Raw genomic sequence first — 22,534 nt, 5'->3', positions numbered from 1 at the left:
GTAGGCCTAATTCACAATATATATCTGTATGCAAGTCACGGTTCCCACTCTTTTAAAAAACAAAATTTGAACCATGAGTCCAGTGCCTTAACCACAGCAGTTCCAAAACGTAAAAGGGATAGCACAGATCAGGGAATCATACAACTGCAGAACTGGGTCTATGATGTCTACAGCATAATGCTTCTTACATACAGGCATATAGCACAGTAATCACTAGAAGTGTGCAAACAATTAAAAAGCTTAATCAAAATGGAAAATAGAAACAATTTTGTCCCAAACAAACTACATCAAAGGACACTAGAGGAAGGTTTACCCAAGCATCATGTCAATTCCTAGTTCATCATCCAAACTGTTCAGCAGGGTGCTTATGATGTCTCCACGGTTCTCCTCTTTCTTGCCAGTCGAGCCTTTGGACTTTGCTTTATCATTACAGGAGTCACCTAAAAATAATAATGAACTCTCAATTTTCATACACATTTAAGCCTGCATAAAGCAAATGTTTAAGTAAGTTATGCTTCTCCTAGAATACTGACCTGGTCACATTAGTATTAGAAAGATCTGCTACCTCTTAAAGCCAGTAATCATGGAAAGATCAAGGGAAGAAACTCTTCCCAACCCCTTTCCTTTACATCCCCTCACCTCTGATAGGTGGCTATGGTTGTTTACCAGTTTCAGCTTGAGTGATACCTTGACAACAAAGACATGCAGGAGAGTTTAAAAGTAATGTTATCAGATAACTATTCCTGGAGAAACAATTTACTAAACATATGCTTTTTCCTTTTTGAATAAAATTGCCCAATCAAAATAACTTTAGGAAATAGATAATAGGAGGAAGCAATGCTGAGCATCTTATCTCTACCATGGTACCAACAGAGGGAATAAGATTCTTCTATGTGTGAAGGCAAACTACACTTCTAGTCTCAGACCAGCACAGCTGTCTCATGAGCTGTGATGACTGTACTTACGTAAAAGAAAAGTAATCAGCTGAATTTTTCTTACCATGTAAATTCCCCAGATGAATGTAGCAAAAGCAATGCTCTCAGCCCAAGGCATGGTTGTGCTTATTTCAACCTTGTCTTGTAATATATAGCAGTCAATAAATGAATCTACCAAATTCAGTTCTTGTCTCTGCAAAGCTAGATCATACAGATGAAAGCTTGAGGATGGCTGACTGTGCATGCCAGCCAAGTAAATCTACTATGTCTTGGATCACCACATTCCTCTTGAAAAAGAGGTTTTCAGAGATAACTCTGATTTCTTGTGCTGAGACTTTCATAAGGTGTACTCTGTGAATTCAGACGATGCCAAGCACATTACCCATTTCGGTCTTGATGCCAGGGCTTGGGTGGTTATATTCCTTTCCCTTAAGAAAGAGACACTGCAGTTCCTAATGACACTTTTCCATGCACTTTTCAAAGTGTGAATGCATGGAATGGGTCCGGTATCACAACATCTGTAAATTGAGCAGTTGATGAAAGAAATGAATGATCACTCTGTGACTGCCCTATTTTTCACTATGAAACTTGTTTGTGTCAACAGGACCACATAACCATCTGATCTGAACTGTAAATAGTTCAAGTCCACAGAAAAGGCATGTATCTTGTTCTCCCTATATGTATTAGTAAGGGCTATAAACAAACACATTTTGTACAACTGCAGCTTCAAAGAGGTGTTGGCTAAAGACTCAAACTGATTTGAATTGAGCCATGTCAGAAACCCATGTCAACTTCCTCCTGGGAAACAGGGTGAGAATTTTGGAAAGTTAAATTAAAAACTGGCTAACAGGTCAAATAAATCTTTAAAGTGGCTTATACCCACTCAGCCATGCTGCCTGAATGTGTCTGTGATTATGCAACAGTAGCTTCTGATCTTAGAGGTGGTTTAACGATTTCTCCTCAATAAAACAGGCACAAAATGTTATCCAATTGAAGGTTTGTGGTACTCCAAAATCCATTACTCTGATACACCTGCAACTATGGCTTTTTGAGCAGACTGGGTCTCTGTGCAATTTTCCCCATGACTGTCAATCACTTGATCGAGCACTTCAGTCATTCAGGACTAGTCCTACTTCACAGGTACCATCAAGATCATTCTGCATCGGTGGCACCTCACTTTCTGAAAAACTTTTTGGCACCAAGACCATGGGAGATTAGGTGCAACCCCACCAACCCATCACAGCTTACAGACAGTGCATTCACAACCCATCCCTCTGTCTGCAACTTGACAGATGAACAAGGACAGTTTGTGTTTCAACCTCGTTATAAACAAAACTATCACTGGGCCGCACTAAAGTGCAAAATCTGCTGAATGGTTGATGGGTGGATGGACCATTCGAGTGAAGGTTGTGACCCATTCTTTACAATGCATCAGCTAGTAAATTGCTCTTTTCAAAGGCACATACTCTATAAAAACCTGATTTTGGAAGCTGTTTATATTCAGAGCACCTTCAGCTCTTACCACATATAACTGTGAAAATAGGCAGCGCAGTAATGATTAAATAAAGAAAACAGAAAAAAGAACATTAGACAATATCCTTATCTTCAATAGTTGTATTTACTAAAGGAAAAAAAAAGAAAATCAATACATTTTTGAGTGCAAGTTGTCTTTCATATGCTTCAACAGTCAAGACCAAACAAAAAATCAAATCAAATCAAATACAAACCACTCTATCTAATGTAGGTCATGAATACATGTGTCCCAAGTTGAGATTCCTAAATGTTAACAATGATTTTGCATGCAATCTGATGCAACTGACTTGCTTTATTAATAGTGTAATTTCACGCACCACTTGAAAACAGTTGTGTTTTAAAAGGTAATTATAAATACAATACTAGGTGTAGTCAAACAAAGAGTTAGTGAAATTATTACTAGAGTTACTAGAGTTCAAATGTAGCTTCTCATGGGTCAGTAGTTCTTCCCTGGGTTTTCCAGGGTTCTTCCTCCACCAGTTATACTGGCTGCCATGTATAGCCTATCTTGTGCTGAAAAATGGCGTTAAACCCTAGAACAACAACAACAACAAGTGTTCAAATGTATGTCATATTACTATTTAAATCCTTCCTAGTCTTCAAATGTATGCCATTTTACCATTTAAATCCTTCCTGGACTTCAATTGTATGCCATATTGCTATTTAAATCCTTCCTGGACTTCAATTGTATGCCATATTACTATTTAAATCCTTCCTAGTTTTCAACTGTATGCCATATTACTATTTAAATCCTTCCTGGACTTCAATTGTATGCCATATTGCTATTTAAATCCTTCCTGGACTTCAATTGTATGCCATATTACTATTTAAATCCTTCCTACTTTTCAACTGTATGCCATATTAATATTTAAATCTTCCTAGTCTTCAAATGTATGCCATATTACTATTTAAATCCTTCCTAGTCTTCAAATGTATGCCATATTACTATTTAAATCCTTCCTAGTCTTCAACTTTAGGCATATTGCTATTTAAATCCTTCCTAGTCTTCAAATGTATGTCATATTACTATTTAAATCCTTCCTGGACTTCAAATGTATGCCATATTACTATTTAAATCCTTCCTGGACTTCAATTGTATGCCACATTACTATTTAAATCCTTCCTAGTCTTCAACTGTATGCCATATTACTATTTAAATCCTTCTTAGTCTTCAATTGTAAGCCATATTACTACTTAAATCCTTCTTAGTCTTCAATTGTATGCCATATTGCTATTTAAATCCTTCCTAGTCTTCACATGTATGCCACAATACTATTTAAATCCTTCCTAGTCTTCACATGTATGCCAGAATGTTAATGAAAATCTTTCCTAGTGTTCAACTATATTCCAGAACATTATTAAACATTTCTAAAGTTTCAATGTATGCCAGAAAGTTAATAAAATCTTAGACCATTTTCAAATGTTTGCAAGCATAATAATGAAACCTTTCTTAGTGTTCAGTAGTATGCTGAAAGGCAAATGAAATAATTCCATGTGTTTCATGTCCAATGTATGCCAGAATGACAATGAAAGCCAGAATGACATTGTATGCCAGAATGAAAATGAAAGCCAGAATGACAATGAAAGCCAGAATGACAATGTATGCCAGAATGACAAATGAAAGCCAGAATGACAATGTATGCCAGAATGACAATGAAAGCCAGAATATTCATGAGATATTTGCTGGTGTTCAAATTCAAGCTACACTAATATTATTTCGAGCATTCAACTGACTGCCAGAATCTTAAAGACATCTCTCCTAGTATTTCAATGTACGCAAGAATATTACAAAATCATTCCTAGGATTCAAATAAATATCAGTTTTCCAGCCAGAAATATTTGGGGGATGGTGAGGGCAAAGGGGCACTACTGTGAGATGGGTCTTTTGTCACGAGTTGCAATATCATAATAATTGATATTGTAATCAAACAAGAAAAACTTGAAAGGAAAGAGCAAATTAAATGTAATAATGTAGAAAGATATTTCTATATTTTAAATATAAATCATCATTATAACAAAGAATAAGTTGACAGTTAATATTCTGTCAAGTGGACTGATTACTTTGTGCACATTATCAAAAATGGTACATGTTAGCAAAAAAAAAGAAGAGTCCTAAAAAGTATACTGTCAACCCTGATATTTATGATAGGGACAGGGCAATGTCTTATTTTCCAAACAGGCAGAACATTCCAGGATTAGTCCAAACCAGAACAAGAAATAAAAATTTTAAGAATATCACACATAGTAGGCAGCCAATACCGACACTGTTGTACAGATTACAATCTAATTACTTAAGTCATACAATAAATTCTGTAAACTCGATCAATTACTTGAGTTTTCTTTATATATTCTATGGTATATTTTCTTTAACGAAATGTACATTTGTGAGAACATCTGGCTAAAGAAAGTAACCACAAGCTAATCGATTCCAGCACTGGTAAACTACAATCATTCTTTATGTAATTGGAATGATGACCAACAGAGTTTAAAAAACTCATAGACTTGATTGTACTTGGAAAGACTTCAGTAAGTAAAAGGCATTGCAGTAAGTATAGTACAAACAAGTTATCTCTAATTATGCATGTTTTTCAAATAATTAAAACATACCTAGAACCAAATTTGCCTTCAGTACAGCAAGAAATGCTCCTGTGTCAATGTTGTCATGTGCTGCGGCAAGGAGATGTCGGTCACATGAGGCTCGAATATTGCCAACCCCTTTGTGGCCAGTGGTCTGATGGGGAGAATGGACAGAACGTGGAATTTTGAAAAGGCACAAGAGGAGATGACATGTTAGGCGTGCACCTGGCTCTGCATCCTGGTCTCCATGTTCTGCTGAAGAAGACAAAAAAAAAGATAAATAATCTTCTGCTTTCCAAGGTTAATTGTTGCATAATCAGACACTCTTCTGCTATAATGACATTATTTCTTTATTTTTTTCAGGAATACTGTAGCATCATTTAATTGTGGGTCTTATATTCATGATTTTGTTTCATTGGTACTTAAACTTTTGACTTTGCCTGTCAAAGTTTGCATATTTGTGGTTATTTAATTTCATTGATCAACCTCTACAAATACCCCAAAATAAAGAATATAAATGATCATAACTATACCAACATCAAATGGCAGTGATTTCAATGACTAAGACAATACTACCAACTGTACGAGCACAAATTAAACACGCCAAGTTCACGCACTCACACACACACAAAATTTACCAAAACTGATGCAGCCAACAGCACCAAGCTAAATGGTTACTGAAGTGCATGTATAAGATATTTTCCATAAAACTATGTCCATAATGTTTATGATGACCGTGGCATAAACTGTTGTTCAAGACTGGTAAAAATTTCAACTTACAAATCCCCATCTGTTCGGACGAAGTCAGCATTCCATTAAACAACAAAATGCATGACAAGCTGCCATTGCTCAATGCAGTTAGCATGCAGTGTTAACATTTGATGTGTACAGAATCCATCAATGTGCAAAGATTACAATTAAATTGAGAAGAAATGGAACCAATCCTTTCTTTGAGCCTGTCCCACCAGACTTTACTTAAAACTTAATCAGACTGATTCATACTTAATGCATAATTGTAGTTTCAGCAAAAATGTGTGAAAGAAAAGATCTTATTTTTAACATTATCTGTTGCTCTGAGAATGCCGAGACTTGTTGAATTCAATAATTTTAGGAAATTATACCTGATAAACATTGTGTGAACCAGAAGACTTTGATTAACAAGATGTTTTTCAGTGCTTTAGTCCTAAAGTCAGTGATATGTGTGCTTCACTGCATCAATTAATGTATGTTGTGTTTCATTAGTAATTTGTTTTCATGCAATTGTTCTAGTATTTTACACCCATGTTGTTCATTAAGATTAAACATACATGGATGAAATGAGGCATGCTTTCAATAGAATTTATATTTATCAACAACAGTTTCATCTGAATGAAGAATTGATCTGACTAAGTATTAAATCTGATTTCCATATACTAGTGTCATTTATTATTCCTTCTTTCATTTTCAGTAATATTAGTGCTTGAAGGCCTTTTTGTTTTTTCTAGTTTCTTTCTGTCTTTACTTAACTTACAACATATCAATTAAAGAATGGAAATTGCAATTACAACTACTGGATTCTATATAGTAACACATGCATTGAAATGATTCATTATCTTTAAATGTTTAAAATAAAACATACATGTAAAAGGTAATATTTTACGAACACATTACAAAAATACATTGATTTATCAAACATCATTGTTAATCTCCAGAAATGAAACTATACACAATTTGGAGGGGTGTGTGCTTCTTTGTCATTTGTTTCTAATTTTCTGATGGGTCCATAAAGTCATGTTACAATGAAATCCAAGAAAATTGGCAGCCCGCAAAAATCTGTGATACTCAATAATCAACTTTCACACAATGCAAACTGAAAAACATACCAAAAGCTGCTGGGGCCATCAGTGAGGGAAGAGCCACATGCTGAATGAAATCCTGGAGTGAGAAGCAGTGCCGAGCTATCAGGATGGACACAAACACTGCCAAAGAGTCATGGATCGATAGATCGCTGACCTGGATAATGTGTAAAACAAAGAACAAAATCAACACTTTCATCTTGAAATAAGTTTACATATGCAACAGCTTTAAAATTCGTATGAAAAGTATATAAAACTGAACTTGGGTGCTGTGGAATATGATATCCCACAGTGGAATAGAAAATCTCATAGTCGAATGTGATATATTTTACAATGAAATATGATATCTCACAGTGGAATATGATATTTTATTGTGAAATATAATATCTCACAGTGGAATATATCTCTCAATGGAATATGATATCTCACAGTGAACACTGTTATGATGACATAGCCTTCAGTATCTATTACACACGTAACTATTTGGTAAAATTAGCCTTTTTAGTATATGTTACACACTTTACTATTTTGCAAAATTAGCCATTTTTAGTAACTGTTACACACTCAACTATTTGGTAAAATTAGCCATTTTAGTATCTGTTACACACTTAACTATTTGGTAAAATTAGCCATTTTTAATAACTGTTACACCTTAACTATTTGGTAAAATTAGCCATTTTAGTATCTGTTACACATTTAACTATATGGTAAAATTAGCCATTTTAGTATCTATTACACACTTTAATTTTTGGTAAAATTAGCCATTTTAGTATCTGTTACACACTTAACTATTTGGTAAAATTAGCATTGTTGGCTCTGTTATACTATTAATTATTTGGCAAAATTACCCATTCTAGGATCTCTTAAGCTATTAACTATTTGGTCAAACGACTCATTTTGGATCAGTTGCACTATTAATTATTTGGTGAAATTACCCATTTTAGGAGCTGTTACACTCGTAGCTGTTTAGTAAAATTACCCATTTTAGGAGCTGTTACACTACGAACTGTTTTCATGGCAAGAGCATATGAGCATAAGATGACAATGATAACTCACATCAATCTGTGTGAGGACATCAATGAAACCACAACTATGGTTGGAAGAGCAACACAATGCTTTCAGAACACCCAACCATTCTGCACTTAGGGAGTTACATCGAGCTGTCAGCTCTGCACACAGTATGCTGATTTCATTCAACCTGCAAAATTAGACTAATCGATGACCATATCCATCTAGAAAATGCTGCAAGATGTGATTTTCTAGGATTTATTCAAATATAACTCAAACAAACTAGACAACAAAGCTCAACTAGTGGTTCAAACTATTACTTTGAAAATTGCTATGCAAAGTTTACTTCTGATATTTCCTACCTTGAATACTGAATTTCTCAAGATAATTAACTTGTGTCAAAAAAGCCTACATGTTAACAGAATCTGTTTGCTGACTTTGAATACAAGACACAGAGAAATGATTTGTTAATAGAATCTGTCTGCTGATTTTGAACAAGAGACACAGAAATGACATTAATAGAATCTGTCTGCTGACTTTGAATACAATAAGCTGAGAAATTACATTTAAATATCCAAATCATACATCAATGAAAATTTTATATATAGATATCAGAAAGGTATGTCAGAAACTTACTTCTCAACTCCCTGTGATATGCAGAGCTCCAACATTGCATTGCACACAAAACTGTACCTACTGGCCGGTACTTCATTTAGCTGTTTAATCAACTGGTTATCTGGCTGAGTCCTGTCAAATACCAAATAAAGTTGATGCCATACATACTATGAAAGAAGCTAAGCTAAATAATATTACATACTGCAAAACTGCCTGCAGTGAGTGAAATGTTAAGTTTGATTGTTCCATTTTAGACAACATTTAACTGACCTGACATTGCATTGCTTGATATAATGCCATAGAAGTACTTTAATGTTAAGACACAGTATATCACACAATATTAATAATATAATGACTAATTCTGTTATGTAATTCATTATACATATGCCTTGTATTATAAAGTTGCAGATATACGGCAAAATATTTTACCCCCCCCCCCCGACCTAGAGATGGGACCATTTTCTTTCATGTAATTTATGGGAGGCAGCTGGGAAAGAAGCGAAAATGTACCAGTAAAATAGGAGTGGGGAAATTAAGAACCTGGCTGGACGTCAAAAGGGGGATTTTGAATGGATGTGACTCAGTATTCATAAAAAATATGATATAAAATTCTAACTGCATCTATGGGTGACTATTCTACCTTAAAAGTTCCTTCCCAGGTTCCAAGTATGTTTTACTGGAACAGCTCTCATGGCTGCAACATTCACCAAAAAGAAACATTGAATTCATAAACTTAACTGAGGTATAAAACCACACACCAGATCTGGTTTTAATTCATAAGTCCTTCAAATGCTATTCAATGGAAATTAAAGAGCAAAGTTCTCTGTCAAAACTGGGGGTATAGCTACGTATAAGTTTGCTGGAAAATGATGAAATCAAATGTGACCAAGGTCCTTTTCATATAAAGCCTCACAACCAATTTGATCTCAATCCATGAAGTTTTTCAATAGTTCTTGCATTGAAACACAATCTGTAACTGACGTGACATGATAGGATGCACGGACATTGGTAACACTATCCATACCTTCCATAATTATGGTGCCAGAAAAAGAAAGGAAAACAAAAACAACAAAACAATAAAGCATAACAGGTGTTATACTCACTTGACATTATTGATGACCTCTCTCATGAAGTGTGGATCCCAAAGCAGGTTGGATGCAGCAGGTGTGATCTCAGCATAGAGTGTCAGTCTGATTTTAGAATATGCATCGGTCACATTATAAAACATCTCATAAAATTTTGCCTGGAATAAATAATGAATTATCCAAATGTCAAATTTTGTATCCTCCAAATTTCATGATCTTTAATATCATAAATTCATATGTTATAACTTGATATGCTGAGGCGTATTTTTTGTCAAGTAACTCATATTGGCTGAAATATTTTTACCTCAGTTATTTCCCACACCTTAAAACTTTAGTGTGTGGTCAATTCCAGAAAATTCATGATCATTGTATACATATGAATGCTTGCAAAATATTGGAGTATTGAATGTATTGAAAAATTCAGATTTTTACATAGCTAAGGGTACAAGCAATAAAGAAATCCACATTCAAAATCTTCAGTTGGTGTGCAGTTTCTTGTGCTAATCATGGTTGAAAATCTATTTACAAGTAAAAGGGATCACACAGAAAAGGATGGGACTAGGTACCCTGCCACTAAGTCTCAAAACAATAATGACTAATTGATTAGTTACAAATTTATTTGATCTGCCCAGGTAGAAGATCGGAGATAACTCCTCTTCAATACACAAAACGGGGTATTTTCATGAGAATTTTTCCAGTCTGACTGATTATGATCTCACAGATTTTACTTAATTGAAAGCATGCATGGCCGATTTACAGCAAGTTTTAAATTGCTAAGGGTTTTCCATGGTCTTGAATACTTTGTGATCACTTTATCATTTTCTTTCATAGGTCTGTTATTATCATCATCAAATTTCATACGTATGATTCTGTGTCCAATCTTTCCCAAGGTTAATAGCACTATGATAACCCCAGGTTACAAGTGATATCGTGTAAATGACATCTTAATATAATGAACACATCATTCCCAGCTGCACTGAAAGCATTGATTTTACAAAATCAGACATCTATAAGCTATCTGAAGCAAAGAAATATTACTCATAATGAGAATAAATTATTTATAAGCAATGGTGAACTTGGATTCAAAGATTTTATGTCAGGTTAATGGTTGTTTCACTGAAACTAACATCCTCAAATAAACAAGACGGTTAGCCACATTCTGAAAAACTTTGGTAAAATGTATGAAAGAATATCATTTGCTATCATACTAGATCAGAGTTATGACAGCAAATGGACCCAAAATTTCTGATCATATAATGTGGATATTATTGCCAGAGATTTGGATGGACAGATGGATGGATGGATGAACATGGTATTATGCCCCCTCAAACAAATATGGCAGAAGGACATTAAACAGGAGAATTTTTCAAATACATTGCAATCCCACTTTTGCCAGTCTAGGGCTCACAATTATTGGTAGTCTGTGAGCCTGAGGCTGGTATATTTTCTGTCAGCTTAGTAGTTCATAATTTCAATAGTCCAATGGCTAGTTAATCTCAATATCTGACCGACATTGTTTTCATAATTTCAATAGTCAAATGGGTAGTTAATCTCCGTATCTGGCGAACATTGTTTTGTGGGAAGGACTAGTCAAGATTCAACCAGACAAGTAAATTTCTCAATCCACTAGTCCTTCTGGCTTCAGAGAAATTTGTGCCAAGTTCTAGGCCTGCAGTCAGCATGACAGAATACTGTAGACTGAAAAGTTCATACAAACTGACTTACTCTGAGATAACAGCAGGGGTTGTACACATCGTAAAGGTAGGCCAGGATACACCTCTCTGCAGAAGTGCAGTCAGCTGGATTGCACACATGTTTCACAACACCAATCAGCCTGCAAGAAAAGTAATTTTTATAGCTTTGTCAAGTCTACATCAATTTTACAACAATATTAACAAAATTTGAACTAATACGTGATGGTCACAGGGATCAGAATATTACACATGTTTATCCTGACAGCTGTATATCATAATGCCCACTGATAACTTTTTCTAGATGTTTTTAGTAATGTATGCCTATTTATCAATAACAGTGTAGATTAGGAAGGGCAGTAACTCTAACGAGTGTTTCCTGTATTGCCAAAACCATAAAGTAAATTCTGAATTGATCAAGGAATTTCTCATGCCTCTTATTTTTCTCATCCCCACATTGCAAGGGCCTTACAAATAGCCTTACAATTTGGATGCCATTCCTTCATATCAAGCAAAGGTCTCATGGCTGAGAAAGTCTTCATCTGAGACCCATGCAATGGATTCTTCCTTCACAGAAAATAAGAGTTCCATGTATACCATAGTCTCATCAGAGAACCATGCAATGGATTCCTTAACAGTAAACAAGGGTTTGAAGAGTACCACAGTCTCACCTAAGACCTATGCAGTGAACTCCGTCATAGCACACAACGGTTCCAAGGGTACCACAGTTTCACTGAGACCCACCCAATGAATTCCTTCACAGAAAACAAGAATTTCAAGGGTATCACATTCTTATCTAGACCCATGTAATGGATTCCTTCATAGTAAACATGGGTTCCAAATGAACCAGTCTCACCTGAGACACATTCAATGGATTCCTTCATAGCAAACAGGGTTCCAAAAGTACCACAGTCACATCTAAGACCCATGTACTAGATTTCTTCGTAGCAAAGAAGAGTTCCAAGGGTACTACAGTCTCACTACAGACCCATGCAATCATATATTGTATCTGTAACTCACTTTAGCACACAACACAGAATCCTAACACTGATGCTGCTACATTCATAAAAGTGAAACATATTTTCACATTCCTATATTTGCATGATGATATTTTCCAGTGCAGAACACTGATAGAGAATATGTCTTTCACATGATTTTTTTTTGTTGTTCTAGGGTTTAACGCCATTTTTCAGCACAAGATAGGCTATACATGGCGGCCAGTATAACTGGTGGAGGAAGAACCCTGGAAAACCCAGGGAAGAACAACCAACCCACGAGAAGCTACTGGCAGTCTTTCCCCATGTACCTACGCTAGCCTAGCCTTGGACTCAAACCCACGCAGACAGAGGTGAGATGGCAGTGATCCGTAACGGTGAGCACTTTAGACCACTCGGCCACTCGGGGCCCCTTCTTTCACATGAATGTTGCCTAACATCACATGACATCAAAATAGTCTTTTGACTGGTGTACCACCAATTTGACCTATTTGTATGTGGTCATCATATACATAACACTTATCTGATATTATCTGTAATTCTAGTAATTATCTAATCTGTTTTCTAAAAACATTTGCAAGTTAACACCAAATTTATAACTCTAGATACTGTAGCCACCACCCCTTGTCTTTAACAGCCCCTTATCAGCAGCCACCACCCCTTGACTTTAACAGCCCCATTTCAGCAGCCACCACCCATTGTCTTTAACAGCCCTATATCAGCAGCCACTAGTTTGATACCTGCCTCTCTGTCTGCACTGAGTTTGAGTATCAGCTCAACCAACCTGGGGTACATTAGGAAGCCTGCTAGTAACTTCATTAGAGATGCTGCCAGGATTTAATCTAATGGATGAGGAGTGGGGGAGGGAGCTTCATCCTTGTCATCAAAATAACAGGAGGAGGAAACGGCCATAGCGCAATATTTACATAACACTTAAATATCATTCTTTTTTTGCATGCTAATCATATTCAGGTTCAAAATAACTTATTGGCATTTACAGTAACTTTTTCTCCAGCTCAAATAAACTTCAAAACTTTAACAATCTTTGTCATCATCGCTATTATCAGCCAGTATTTGTCTAATGAAATCATGATTTGAAGATGAACTATGTTGGAGAGTCAGTTATTTTGTGTTTTTTAGGCAGCCCATATTTTAAACAAACATTTTAAAACTTTCTTAATGAATGCAATTTTCAAATAACAACAGGATGCTTGTTCATTGGTGCAATGTGCCAATAAAATTTATTTTAACAACCATTACTGTCAAGCCGAAGTATCCATATTTGTAAGCAGTGGTTATCTGAAAAGGTTCAGTGCTACAAGGCTTCTGCCAATAACTTAGATTGCAAAAAGCACTATAATGGTTAACAGTTATAATACACATAGTACATTTATATATGCACAACTTTAAATTAATTTGCAAGAGTTCTTCCATATCGTTGCTCTCAAATGGTCACAAAATGGCATTTACAGAGAAGTGTCTCTTGAATCTCTAATGATTTCTAGATCAGCACAATGAGATATATTCCAACATGCCAATGAATTAACACAATTTAATCCATACAATAAGGTAAGTTATTGAATTATCATTACTGTGGTGTGTTTCTTAGATATTATGTTTCATTACTTTCATAATGACCAGCTATTATTACCATCAGTCTTCTTGCTATGGAACTAATCTTGCAAAAAATTTTCAAAAAATGTTATATTGGTGAACATGAAAGTTTTTGTTTATTGACAATACATACATACCCCTCAAAAGCCTGTGTTGTCATGTCTTCTGACACAATCAGATAGGAGTGGTACTTGCGAAAAATTCCCACAATATAGAGACAGAGATTTGTTGTATAATTGCCTGACAGACCAGAATTCAGCTCCATTAGAGATGCTTCTACCTTCTGCATTTCTGTCAGTAGCTTAAAAAAAAGATCGTGCATTTTTATTTAATTTTTGTCACATATACAGCAATTTCTTATAAATTATAAAATGTATTGGTGTTTTAAGCATTATAACAAATCAATAGCTTTTAGCTGGTAATATTACAAATTCTTGCAAAACATAACTTTTGTTGATACATTATGATAAGATCATAATCATATCACAAAGACAGTTTTAAATGTTAAAGTCATTACATCACTTTATTCCTTAACAGATAATTGATTATAAAAAAAAATAAATTTTGAACGAACATATTTAAGCATTATTACATTTTAGGAGCATGTTTTTATTCAGTGATTTAAGAAGAGAGATAACCAATGAGTATATCTATTTCCACTTATAATGAAAAGGATGAGTTATGTTCCTTTACACAGCCAGACTTTTTCAAGACTAAAAGGCAAATAGAACTATTACAAAAACATGCCTATTATTAGAACTACCAACTATTCTTAGTAAGTGAAGCTAGTAGGCATGACACTGATTTACAAGACAAAACGCTCCAAGCATAAAAAGGAAACTAAGCTTGATTTAATCCATTGTTGATACCACAAGACTGTCCTAACATTATCAATTTAATATCTATCACACAAGCTATAACAATTAATGTGAACAATTTTAGCCAGCTAAGATCTTGTAATCTTGATGCTTTCTGAGCATGAAACTCAATCTCAGGCTCAAAGTCATAAAACTCTGACCATATGCAACTTTAAGTAGAATGAAGTCAGAGTCATAGAACTTTAAATTTTTTTAACAAGGGTCAGGTTTCTAAAGTACTAAAATTCAATGACATCAATGTATATAGCTGCATTTCTGCTTTTGGGGTTTTGGGCTCAAATAATTAGAAAATATGGGTCCAGATCACATGACATACACCTTTATATAATGGAAACAAGTGAACCTCACAAAAGGTGTTTAAGGAAATGCTGTGTGTCACCTTCAAACCTAGTCCAATAAGTCAACCCCCTAAAACTGTATTGACAATGATGGATGATGTGGGACTGAATGTCACCTGTTCATTAAAAATGCAATTTTACTGCATGCAAATCCTTCTGGAACACACCTGCAAACACTTTAGACACTTACTAGTATTTAATTACAGCCATATCAAGTGTGAAATTCATTATGTCCACAGGACAGAGGGTTGTGCTATTCCATGTGGATTTACAAGTTTCCAAACATAGAATTTAATCTGGAAATATAATGTACATCACCATAAGAATCCTTCAGCTGAAGGTAGCTCCATAGCAAAGAGAAATACCTGTAAGTGTATAAAATGTACACCGATGACTGCATATTTTTGCAGGTTTTAAAAAATAGGCAATATCAGCCCCATAAATGCCAATCAATTTCATCACAGGTGTGGGGCTGATTTAATAGCCTACTTCAAAACCATGCAATGATCTACTCCTAATTTCTGTAACTTTCATCAATTTGAACACAACAATAACATTTTTATTTGTACTTACATTCATGGAATAGGAAAAGGGGACTAATACCTTCCACAGAAGGAACAGTGTTTTATAGGTCTTTAAATTCATGCTTTTCTGAAACCACAAAATTCACGAAAACTAGCACCTTAAAAAAACACAGTTAAATCACACTATCTATATTTTGCCATCAGCTAAATGCAGGATCAACAAAGATTTCAACTTGAACATACCTCAATGGATTGAACGTGAAACAACAGTAGCGCAAAGCAGGGACCTAACCATGGCTCATCATAGCCTTTTGTGTCTCACATAAGAGTCAATCAAAACTCACCTTAATTGAGAATTCCAGGAGGTTTCTAATGTTCAGAGAATATTCCATCAGATCAAACATATAGGCTATATTTTCCACCAAGGGCAAGTAGCTTGAATTTCCTGATGTAAAGCTGTTTATTTGCTCTATTACTGAAGTGGCACACTGGTATGCAACAGCATGTTGGTCGTAGTAAGATAATTTCTGAAATTTTGCAAAAATTGATTCAAAATTGGATGATGTTGAAGCCAATACTGGGATTTCGCCTTCTTTCTCCTTTTTTTTCTTGGTTTTACCTAAATCTCCACTGCTGATATCAATACAGTTCTTTTTGCTATAGAGCTTTAGAATTTCTTTGCCGACTTTCCTGCTGACATGCCTTGTAGTATCCCGGTCTTTTCCCACACCAAACAAGACGATCATTCTTTGGTTACATTCATGGCTGGAGTTTTCATCTTGAGGAATGGGGAAATGTGTGGCGTATAACATGTGCCGTGAGGGACCTTTTGGTTCCTGAACTGGGGGTGGGAGAGGTGGTGGCACAGGATCTGATTTCCCCACACTTGGGATTGGTTGTTCTTTTTCAGACTTCACTGACTTTACAGAAGCTTCAAAAGAAAAGAAAGAAAGTGTGGAATACAGCAAAGATTGTCATGGGTAGCAAACTGTTATTCATTCATCTGTACATAATCATTCACACTAAAACAAATCCTGCATTTACTAATGTATGTGTGTAATGAACACCAACAATCAATCATAAAGATACTTGTACCAGGTAAAGGTTTCAAGTAGAGTCAACCACTTCAACATAACAAATGACCCAAGTCAATGCTGTTGACTGCATATGTTATGGAGATAATTTTATTGAGGTTTCTCTAGCTGTATATTCAGCCATGCATCTGAAAGCACAACAGCATCAACTGACATCCCATTATGCCATGATGCTTCATCCATACATCTGATAGCATTTCAGCATCAACTGAGGCCCATTTATGACATGATGCTTCATCCATACAATTGATAGCATTTCAGCATCAACTGAGGCCCATTTATGACATGATTCTTCATCCATACATTTAATAGCATTTCAAAATCAACTGAGGGCCATTTATGACATGATGCTATCTGACAAATTGGCCAAATTATTCTGATTGTTTATATTAAATGAAGTTGAAATTGTTTATATTAAATGAAGTTGAAATGTCTTTCTAGTTTGCTAATTAGACCATCTTTGGTAGTTTATTGACCAGCTAAACATGAAATGCCTTCAAGATCAGAAGCCTACATTTTGTTGAGTAGTTTTTCAAAAACGTTTCAGGTTTTTCTTATTTTAGTACTGGAGCAGTTATATTTGATGGCAGATATGCATCCTTTATAATAATTTCAAAATCACTTCAAGCCAGTGTCTTTTTATAATATGGTCCAATTCCATTGCAGCGCAGTATTTGTGAAGAAGTCAGCCAAAGGTTTCTATTATTAGCAACTGTCATCATCTGAACAATAACTGAAAGATTGTCATTCTGTCAAATTTTAGCCAAACCTCTCAAGTGGCTTTGAAAAGAAGTTGTTTTAAATCTGTTTCTATTTTTAAGCACTGGTCATATCTGAAAGTAGTAAAAGCTTTATAAAAGCTTGAAAGCCCTTCTTTCCAGGATGATTCTATCGAATTCTGTTCAGTGGTTTTTGATAAGTCACTTGAAGGTTGTTTTTATTTTTCTATTCTCATTAATAGTAGGCACATCTGATGGCCAACATGCATCTTTTATATCAATCTAGAAGCCTCATTTCAGAATGAATTCTGTCAAATTTTGTCAAATTCTGCTCAGTGGCATTTGAAGAAAAAAAATATTTAATGACTTTTCTATTTTTGTATAGTGACTACATCTAATGATTCATTTGCAATATTTTGTATATGCTTGAAAGTACTTCAGGCAAGAATGCTCTCTCTCCGATTTGGTTGAAATTGGTCTAGTGGTTTTTGAGAAGTTTAAATGCCAAAGGACAATGTATGACAGATGATGCATTACAGACAAAATTCTGATGGACACTGTATGACAGATGATGCATTACAGACAAAATGCTGATGGACAATGTATAACAGATGATGCATTACAAAGTGCTGATGGACAATGTATGATGGATGGTGCATTACAGACAAAATGCTGATGGACAATGTATGACAGATGATGCATTACAGACAAAGTACTGATGGGCAATGTATGATGGATGGTGCATTACAGACAAAATGCTGATAGACAATGTATGATGGATGGTGCATTACAGACAGAGGGCAGTACCATAAGCTCGCCTGACCTAATGCCAGAAGAATGAACAAAAATATTTCCAAAAGGAAGCACCATTTGGGATAGGTGTATCAGAACTACAGTTTGTTTCACAGAGACATAAACACAGACATCATATTGGGAAATAAAGTTAGAGGAATGGACATTCAGGTTCCATAATTCCTTCATAGAAAGCTATGTAATGTGGGAACTCTTAACTCATTCAGGGTATCATTAACATAAAACTGCACAGCAAATTTGGTAAATATCCAACAATGTAAAGTAATGGTACAGAAACCAAAGCCAGGAAGATACACACTCAAGGGCCATAACTCTTCTGAATAATAATGTGAAATGCTTAAAATAATTATTGAAGGGTCTCATCCATGTAAAGATGCACGTCAAATCAGGCAGAAATACAACAATTCCTTGGCAAGGAAATACTGTGGAGATTAGTCAGAGTGACAGACAATGATTAGGTCATTATGCTAAGATGTAGGCACAGGCCTTAATCGGAAATATTTAAAAAAAACTTGGCATAGAGACGCTACAAAAACCATAATTGGGAGGGTAATAAGGGATCATAACTCCTCTGAATGACGATGTAGTATTCTGCAAATCAAATCGATTCAAGCTCTCATAAATATGTCTTGTACACCAAATTTTTTAAATTCTGGAAATCTAATGTTAGTCAGAAGAGAATGGTCAATCAGGGGGCATAACTCATGTAAATGCTGCCAAGGAATAGTAGAAATCGTATTTATTCAAGGTCTTGTCAACATCATACTGCATACAAAATCTGATTGATGTTGTCATTGTTTTGGGTTTAAAACCATTTTTCAGTGCATGATAGGCTATACATGGCACCCAATAAATGGAGGAAGAACCCGGGAAAAGACCCGGTAAGAACCACCAATCCACAGGAAGCTACAGGCAAGCTTTCTTACACACCCTCTTTTGCCAAGCACTGACAGTCCAAGATGGCAGTGATCTGTAAATATGAGTGATTTATACCACTTGGCCAGCCAAGGCCATTACCAAATTTGATTGAAGTCAAACAATTTGTTAGTAAAACTTTCAGCTGCAGAAAAGAAAGGGGGACAGGCCATCAGGTACCATCAAATAATGACACCAAATGCTGGAAATTAAACTCTTGAGATCCCATCAACAAAAATCTGCATACCAAATTTAGTGAAATCCAAACAAAATGGCAGATGGATAGACAGCTGGCCAGAAAGGTGTATTATTCAGTCATTTTTAATAATCTGATTCACTTTATCATTCTAAAATTAATGTTTTCAATATTTTCTTTATTATGACTTGGAGATACAAAATGGACAAATTACAACCAAACTTATAACCACTGAAGTTTCTACTGAATACTAAAATCTCACAAAATTATACCATCACCATTACCCATTACTATTACAATATCCTTTGTCCTAAGTAACATTTAGACATGTGCACTGGGTAAACAGCTGCATGGTGTTGTGACATCAAAATCTGTTGCAATACAGTTACAAAAATTAACATCTGATGATTAGAAGTACAATGAAACATTTTTCTATGGGACCTATTGGGAAACCCAAAAATTTCCCTGAAACGTCCCAAAGCTGGCCACTTTGTAACCTGGCCTTCTCTAAATACTGGCCAAACATACTGGTCCAGCAAAGCCCTTCTACTACTAACTGATCCTCCATATACTAAAACCTTTATAATATGGCCAAACTGACTGGTTCCTACAGTGTCCAGTTTCCAGAAGTTCACTATAATTTGCTCCATCCATAATTCATTATATCCCTGTCATAATGTACATATGTATGCTTTTCTTCATTAGGTATAAGAATTTTGTGCTAACATTCTTTCTATACATTATAATTATACTATAACATTATATTATTTTAAAAATTTACAAACTTTAGCATACATGACATCTAAAATGGTATATACTCATTGGCAATTAGTCTTTTGTGTTTTGGTGTCACTAATCAAGTCAGAAAAATTTACAATTTAAGTTGTCTTATTAACTTTGCACTAAAAAATGCCATGAAAATTTTAGGTATTTTAACTTTTAAGCTTATATTCTGTCCTCATTTGCTGAGAAGATGAAAATCTACTTTTAGGATTTTACTTTCTGTGCCATGAAACATTACTTAGTGTCATTATTCTATACCCATCTGAATGTTTAATTAGTTGAATAAGACTACAAGTATTAAAAAGAATTGACAGTACTAACGTGGGCATTCAGGACTAAATCGATTCTCATCCTTCACTGGGCCAAACAAACTCTGCAGGTCCATAGTGTGAAGATCCATGTCCACCTTGATGTCATCCTGGTGCTACAATACAAGTAGAAAATGAACTCGTATAATTTGTCATTTATTTGCCGCATGATAAAAACTTCATTAAACAAAGTACTAATAATAACGCTGGCTTGGAGAGTTGATCTAATACTAATTTACACAAGATCATATGAGATACCTCCCAAGATATTGTGATTCATAGTCCCAGTCACTACTATAAACATACACCCCAAAATAATCTTTACAGTATTTTCAACATTATTTATGCCGGAATAGAATATATATTAACATCTGAAACATTATTTGAGGAAATGATGTCATGATTTCCTTTTACAAGCATTCATTATTTTTATTTTAAGAGCCCCATGAACATATACAAGGAAGATAACTACTCTTGGATGTAAACATTTACTTGAATTTGAGATGTCTTCCTTGAAATAAAAAAAATTAACATGAAAGGCCAGTACATCTATTCTGTTACTAATCTTAACAAGACCACAAAGTTTGTTGCTATTATTAGTAATACAAACTACATTTTGTAAAATGAGAGAGGACACTATGACATAAGAAACAGGTGGAATGAAATCCCTCCAAGCCAGAAATGTATACTGTTCTGTGACATTAGTTCAAGCAACATCAAACAGCAATGTTGATAAGAAAACAAGTTATTTGAGTTATCTGATACACAGAATCACAATCTTGGAACAACCAATAAATTCATAAAACTTGTTAAATAATATAATATGCCAAGCCCAGTAACTAAATGGTTACCATTTCAGAATCAAGACAGGGTGTGGGTTCAATTCATACCATCGGATCAGCCCGGGTCGGCCACCGTGGCGTATCCCTGGGCAGGGCACTTTACTTCATTTGCCGCAGCACTACATAATTAAACATTAAATTTATGAAACAAGTTGAATGATACCATAAGCCACTTGCTTATGTGTTTTTCACTAATTTAAAATTTTTCACATTGAATATATTCCAGTATGATTCTCTTATAACAAAATGTGGCACTAATAAGATGTAACTTGTTCCCATGGTTACATTTAGCTGCTTGTCATTTACAATCAAGTGACCCTGACATATTACTCAAGTGCCATCCAGCTTCATGGTTTGAGGGAATGGTGTTTCAGAAACTATGATGAAGTATGCAGATTCTAATTAGAAATTCTGTTTGTAAAACACACATGCCCACAATGCTGTATTGTTATTAGTAGCTGCTCTGCAATCCAAAAATGGCTAACTCCACAAACTTCAAAAAAAAATTGCAAAAATTTCAAAATTAATATGCTCGTGTTGTACCATATTCCATTCGGGTGCCCATTCAGAAGGTGCACGAGTGCAACACTCAGACATACTTTTTATAGTAGCCTTTTCCACACCTTATTTTTTTTCCAATCATTATCAATTTGAATGCATCAACTTTCATTGATGATTTCAATTCTGTGTGATTTTCTTCTTTAACTGTTTTTGTTCTAGCATATGAGTAATCAATCCTTTGCGATTTTACTGTCTGGAAAACGTGTGCAAAATAAATCACCAGCAACACTAGTAACTGAAAGAGGAAGGTTAATTTCCAAAAGAAATTTAATAAACCAAATTTCAATCAAATTACATCAAGGTTCTCTCTGGTATTTATATACGTCGTAAGTTCAGGCTGAGTTGTGTATGATGAAGCAGCAAGCTTTATTAGCTTTTTTGTACTCTTTATTTCATAGGCGCCCAATAGCGAAATCCTGTTAAACAACTTGCAAACCGTAGATTTTTCTCCTTTACTAGATGGTTTCACAAATCTAAACAAGACGGCACAATTGTCCTTCTAGTTCTGTTTTTTTTTTTTTTTGTCTTTCATGGTGAAAATTCTGAATATTCTGCTTTCCTATTAAACATGATTAGAAGTTAAATATCACGAAAATGAGATTAAGTGACAGCGGTAACTGTTTATGCGAAATCCAATATGGACGATAAAGACAGGCATTGTAGCCTCAATTTCGA

At 35.0% G+C, this 22,534-nt stretch overlaps 1 protein-coding gene across 3 annotated transcripts in view; it reads right to left on the bottom strand.

The window, feature by feature from the left end:
• LOC149774406 (mediator of RNA polymerase II transcription subunit 12-like protein) overlaps positions 1 to 22,534 on the bottom strand; it is a 93,386-nt gene that overhangs the window by 42,749 nt on the left and 28,103 nt on the right. For 2 of the 3 annotated variants that reach the window (XM_089945337.1, XM_089945339.1), the window contains exons 15-24: positions 20,470 to 20,572; positions 15,973 to 16,559; positions 14,026 to 14,189; positions 11,314 to 11,422; positions 9,607 to 9,746; positions 8,525 to 8,635; positions 7,937 to 8,078; positions 6,908 to 7,037; positions 5,076 to 5,300; positions 314 to 440 (exon numbers count right to left, since the gene is read on the bottom strand). In XM_089945337.1, coding sequence (XP_089801463.1) covers positions 314 to 440; positions 5,076 to 5,300; positions 6,908 to 7,037; positions 7,937 to 8,078; positions 8,525 to 8,635; positions 9,607 to 9,746; positions 11,314 to 11,422; positions 14,026 to 14,189; positions 15,973 to 16,559; positions 20,470 to 20,572 — 1,838 coding nt within the window. The remainder of the gene's footprint in view (positions 1 to 313; positions 441 to 5,075; positions 5,301 to 6,907; positions 7,038 to 7,936; positions 8,079 to 8,524; positions 8,636 to 9,606; positions 9,747 to 11,313; positions 11,423 to 14,025; positions 14,190 to 15,972; positions 16,560 to 20,469; positions 20,573 to 22,534) is intronic. The other variant, XM_089945338.1, reaches the window with a different exon arrangement.

The sequence above is a fragment of the Sinohyriopsis cumingii genome, unplaced genomic scaffold (assembly GCF_028554795.1).
Source record: "Sinohyriopsis cumingii isolate HCF-2022 unplaced genomic scaffold, ASM2855479v2 utg000233l, whole genome shotgun sequence".
NCBI lineage: Eukaryota > Metazoa > Mollusca > Bivalvia > Unionida > Unionidae > Sinohyriopsis > Sinohyriopsis cumingii.
Note: the sequence above shows the minus strand (reverse complement) of the source record. Positions and strands in the feature narration are given on the sequence as shown.